This window comes from Triticum aestivum, chromosome 3D (genome assembly GCF_018294505.1).
Source record: "Triticum aestivum cultivar Chinese Spring chromosome 3D, IWGSC CS RefSeq v2.1, whole genome shotgun sequence".
Classification (NCBI taxonomy): domain Eukaryota; kingdom Viridiplantae; phylum Streptophyta; class Magnoliopsida; order Poales; family Poaceae; genus Triticum; species Triticum aestivum.
In genome coordinates, this window is record NC_057802.1 from 131,528,479 (window position 1) to 131,533,346 (window position 4,868).

Consider the following 4,868-nt stretch of genomic DNA (forward strand, 5'->3'; position numbering starts at 1 on the left):
TACTCCCACGTTAGATAGTTCGTAAATTTATGTAAAGTCGTAAACTATTACGTGGATATAGCATTGCTCGAGTACAATTAATGGCCGAAAGTAAAATAATAATTTGGGTGACTTTGAGCTCGCTTATGTGCAACTAAACTGAATTTCATTGGATCGAGGAATAGCTAGCAAATCTGACATATAAAACTGCCGAAGTACTACAACCTGACCCTGTTGGGCATGCATGATTATACAGGATATGTTCGCCGCCGCGACAGACACAACCTACACGACAATGGAGTGGACCATGGCGGAGCTCATCAACCACCCGCGCGTGATGCAGAAGCTCCAGGACGAGATCCGCGCGGCCGTCAATGGCGCCGGCCACGTCACGGAGGACCACCTCGGCACGCTGCGCTACCTGAGGGCCGTGATCAGGGAGACACTCCGGCTGCACGCGCCCCTGCCGCTCCTCTTGCCCCGGGAGACACTCGAGGACACGGAGCTGCTGGGCTACCGCGTCCCGGCGCGGACGCGCGTGGTGATCAACGCCTGGGCCATCGGCCGGGACCCGGCGACGTGGGAGCGCGCCGAGGAGTTCGTGCCGGAGCGGTTCGTGGATGACCCGGCGGAATATGGGGCGGGGCATGACGACTTCAGGGCGGTGCCGTTCGGTGCCGGGAGGAGAGGGTGCCCCGGGGTCGGGTTCGCCGTGCCGTCGATGGAGCTAGCGCTGGCGGGCCTGCTGTACCATTTCGACTGGGAGCCGCCGCTGGCGGCCGGCGGGGCAGCGTCGAAGCTGGACTTGAGCGAGCTGTTTGGGATATCTGTGCGACTCAAGACGGCGCTGCATGTGGTTGCTAAGCCGTGGTCTCCTTGAGCGGCGCGCGCGGCTTGCTTGAAGATGTACTGCCATACCTTCCATACTGGTGGTTGTTCTGTGTTCTTGTATGTACTATATACTGCTTGAAATGTATTACGAGATCATTGTAGACGTGTGTTGCCGCGCCCGTCTATTAAAACTGTAAAATGTCAAGAACTGATAAACATATATATTTTAAATTACATATAGCAGAGTGTGCAGACCACGTCAAAATAGAGTCGTCCGATTTATTCGAGGAGGTCATAACAAGGACTTTTGCACAAGTCACATAGTGAACTTAGATAACAAAGGAATACTATAAAACATAAGCATGGAACCAAGCAGTTAGTTGGGCATATGCTGACTATTTTCAACAAGCCAAAACCATTTCTATATCTGGACATGTTCACTTTGAATAAAAAAAGAAGCAAATGAAAGCACATTACTTCATTGATATGACAGGAAATCTTACACATCAGCTCATGTGCATTTTTCTTGTAGGTCTACACATCCAAGTAGTGCATGTAGTGCGCTCGGTGGCGTCCAACAAACCTGGCAAAAAAGTTACATTTAGTACCTTTATAGCGAGTGTCATCACAGGTTAGTTTTCAGCATGCTACTCTTCCTTGAACCTCCTTGCGTACATCTTCTGTAGATGATATTGCTAGGTACTTGAACTTCGTAGCTTACATTTCTGTAGATGACAAGCCTGTCCAGCAGTCAAATGGGTCGCATATAAACGGTCGGGGAACATAAAAAGATATGGAGGTGATATGCACATTGCTTAGGTAATATGCATCAACACCATCCTAACTTACATAACGAGCACCTTCTAAAATTTTGATACATTTTTACAAGGAAGCCTAAGCCAAGTCATTGGGTGCATGAAGGAAGTTTTGGTCCCTTAAAATACCTTAATTCTGAAGCGATAAATAATCTCTCCTGTCATAATCAGCCTCATTAGATAGCACATGGTGACTATTAGGCTCATCGTAGCTAAGAACCAGTTTATTCATTACGTTGAAAATAAGATCAAAATCAGATATATTTATGCCACTTCTTCTCGTAACTAAAAAGAGCATGAGTACTAGTTAATAGCTCCCACAAGACGCAATTATGAGGATACATTTAGTATCAGGGTAGCTCAGTTTCAATACCAAAGAATAAAGTGTGCCATGTTGATTGTTCACCCTACATCAGTGTAGTCTGAGAAGCCTTAGAGCATCTCCAGCCGCGCCCCCAACAGCCCCCCAGGCCACATTTTCGGCGCCGGCGCCAAAAAAAGCCCCAGTCGCGCCCCGGGACGACGAAAAGCGCCGGTTCGGCCCTTTTTTCTGCCCGGCGGCCGCAGGCCTAACCCGGCGCACTGGGGGGCGATCGGGGCTCCGGCGCAAGGGAAAAGCGCGGCTGGCCCACACCGTCAGGTGAAAAGTCAAGATTTTCTTCCCCGACTCGCCTCCCACCCCCCGCGCCCTCGGCCGCCACTAGCTATATCCCGGCGCCGCTCGCCGCCCTTCACCGCTAGATAGCCATTCCCCGCCGGAAAAATAGGAGAGGTTCGCCGCGGCAGCCCCTCCAACCGCCGAGGGGCAGTTTAGCGATGGGTGCACGCCCACCGGGCGCAAGGTGTTCGGCGATTTGCCTGCCTCGGCGATGGACTCGAATGACGAGGAAGCGCTCGCCACGCTGCTGGAGGAGGAAGCCGAGGCCGACATCCAGGAAGAAGAGCATCTGATGGTGCTCGCCGCCCTCGCCCAGCTGCTAGCGAGCAATGAAAAGCCGCGGCGAGGTGGCTCGGCGCCGGGGCGGGTGAAAGCAAAGAATCGGCATCGTCTCGATGGCTACTGCATGCTCTACTCCGACTACTTCGCCGATGCTCCACTTCACGGCGACAAAACATTTCGGCGCCGTTATCGGATGAGCCGAAAGCTCTTCCTCAGGATTGTGAATTCCATCCGAGAGTTCGACAACTACTTCAAGTGCAAGATGGATTGCACCGGCAAACTTGGATTCACCTCGATCCAGAAGTGCACGACAGCGATGAGGATGCTTGCATACGGAGCTCCCGGTGATTCACTCGACTATGGGCGCATGGCCGAGTCCACCAGCATAGAGTGTTTCTACAAGTTCTGTCGGGCAGTGGTGGTAGTGTTTGGACCGCAATACTTGAGAACACCCAATGCGGAAGACACTGCTCGGATCCTAGCACAGAATGCAGCAAGAGGATTTCCTGGGATGCTTGGAAGTATCGACTGCATGCATTGGAAATGGAAGAATTGCCCAGTTTCTTGGGAGGGGATGTACAAAGGCGCCAAAGGCGGTTGCAGTATGGTACTTGAGGCGGTGGCCACACAGGACCTCTGGATTTGGCACTCCTCCTTTGGTATGCCAGGAACTCACAATGACATCAACATGCTGCAGTGCTCTCCTGTCTTTGTCAAGCTTGTTGAAGGTCATTCTCCTCCGGTGAACTTCGAGATCAATGGGCGGCACTACAACAAGGGGTACTATCTAGCTGATGGCATCTATCCGAGATGGTCGACATTTTTGAAGACGATCTCAAACCCTGTGCCAGGAGGCAAGAACGCCTGGTTTGCGAAGATCCAGGAGGCTTGCAGGAAGGATGTCGAGCGGGCATTTGGTGTGCTCCAATCTCGATTTGCTGTTGTTCGGTACCCCGCTCAGACCTGGTCGAAAGATCAAATGTGGGAGATTATGACTTGCTGTGTCATCTTGCACAACATGATCATCGAGAGCGAGCAAGAAGACCTAGTGTTTGACACTGAACCATACTACAGGCAGGGTCCTCTAGCCGAAGTTGATTACCAGCTATCGGCAACCTGGACTGCCTACCTCAGTATGCGTCAGGAGATCCGAGACCCACAGGTGCATCATCAACTGCAGCAGGATTTGATAGAGCACCTATGGAGGCTCAAGGGCGACGACGGGCGCGACGTGTGATGAAATATGAGTTTTTATTTGTTGAACTATATAATTTGTATTGAACTATTTGTTGTTGTACTATTTTGTTGAAGTACTTGATTTTTCTGTGATGAAATATGTGATAAAAAATATTTATGTTGATAATTGAACGCCGAGCCACGGCGAACCACGCCGAATATGGGCCTATTCTCGCCCATATGGGCCCTTTATTCGCCGAAAGGGGGCTGAAAAGTGGGCCAACATCGGCGCCTGAGGGCGACGACTAGGCGCAAAACCGCCCCCAGCGCCGATTGTATCGCCGGCTCGCCCCCAGGGGCGATTTTTATGCGTCCTGAGGGGCCAACGGCTGGAGATGCTCTTACAGTTCACGTTGAAAAGAGAGATATTTTACAAATATAGCTGAGCATCAAATGCAGCATAGTGCACGGTCAACCGAAGATCTCTACAAATCCACACAGAGAAATCCTTTCTTACAAAAAGAGAATATTTTTGAAATAAATAAATATGTAGATGAAAGTTATTTCTACAAATAAGGCCATGTTCCCAGTGCATATGATCATATTTCTGCATCAAAATTGACATGGATAATTGTTATAGCATACATGATATATATGGTGTCAATGGACCAATGTGGAGTTAGGCTATTATGCCAAGTTAGCTCTCAATCACTAATTTTTGCAGATAATGAGCATAACAAAAGAAGTTATTGTTCCAAGAAATGAATTTAAAAGCAACCAAAATAGCAGATGTGGCATTCAAACGGAGATATGACAATATGCAAAAACTAAATAGAAAATGTGCCCAAGTTAGCTCTCGGTTAAATATACACCGTTATTATTGTATGGTGTGGTACGATGTATTCTTTTCTCACTCCAGTGAACAGTGGTGAGCATAGACGCAAAGTATGGGCCATACATGCATGGAGTACGACACTAGCTTAAGCTAATTTACTGCACAGGTTTTCAGCCGATCCTTCGATTCGCTAGCTAGCTAGCATACAGTACTGCGACAAGGATTTCATGCAAGTGCGGGGGCACTCAGGTTTATGGTGCCAGTTTTTAATTTTGGCTTTTGATTTTTAAAG

The 4,868-nt window shown here is 49.4% G+C and overlaps 1 protein-coding gene across 1 annotated transcript in view; it reads left to right on the top strand.

The window, feature by feature from the left end:
- LOC123074347 (cytochrome P450 71A1) overlaps positions 1–1,050 on the top strand; it is a 25,485-nt gene extending 24,435 nt beyond the window's left edge. The window contains exon 2 of the mRNA XM_044497219.1: positions 236–1,050. Coding sequence (XP_044353154.1) covers positions 236–859 — 624 coding nt within the window. The 3' untranslated portion in view covers positions 860–1,050. The remainder of the gene's footprint in view (positions 1–235) is intronic.
- The last annotated feature ends 3,818 nt before the right edge of the window (positions 1,051–4,868 follow it).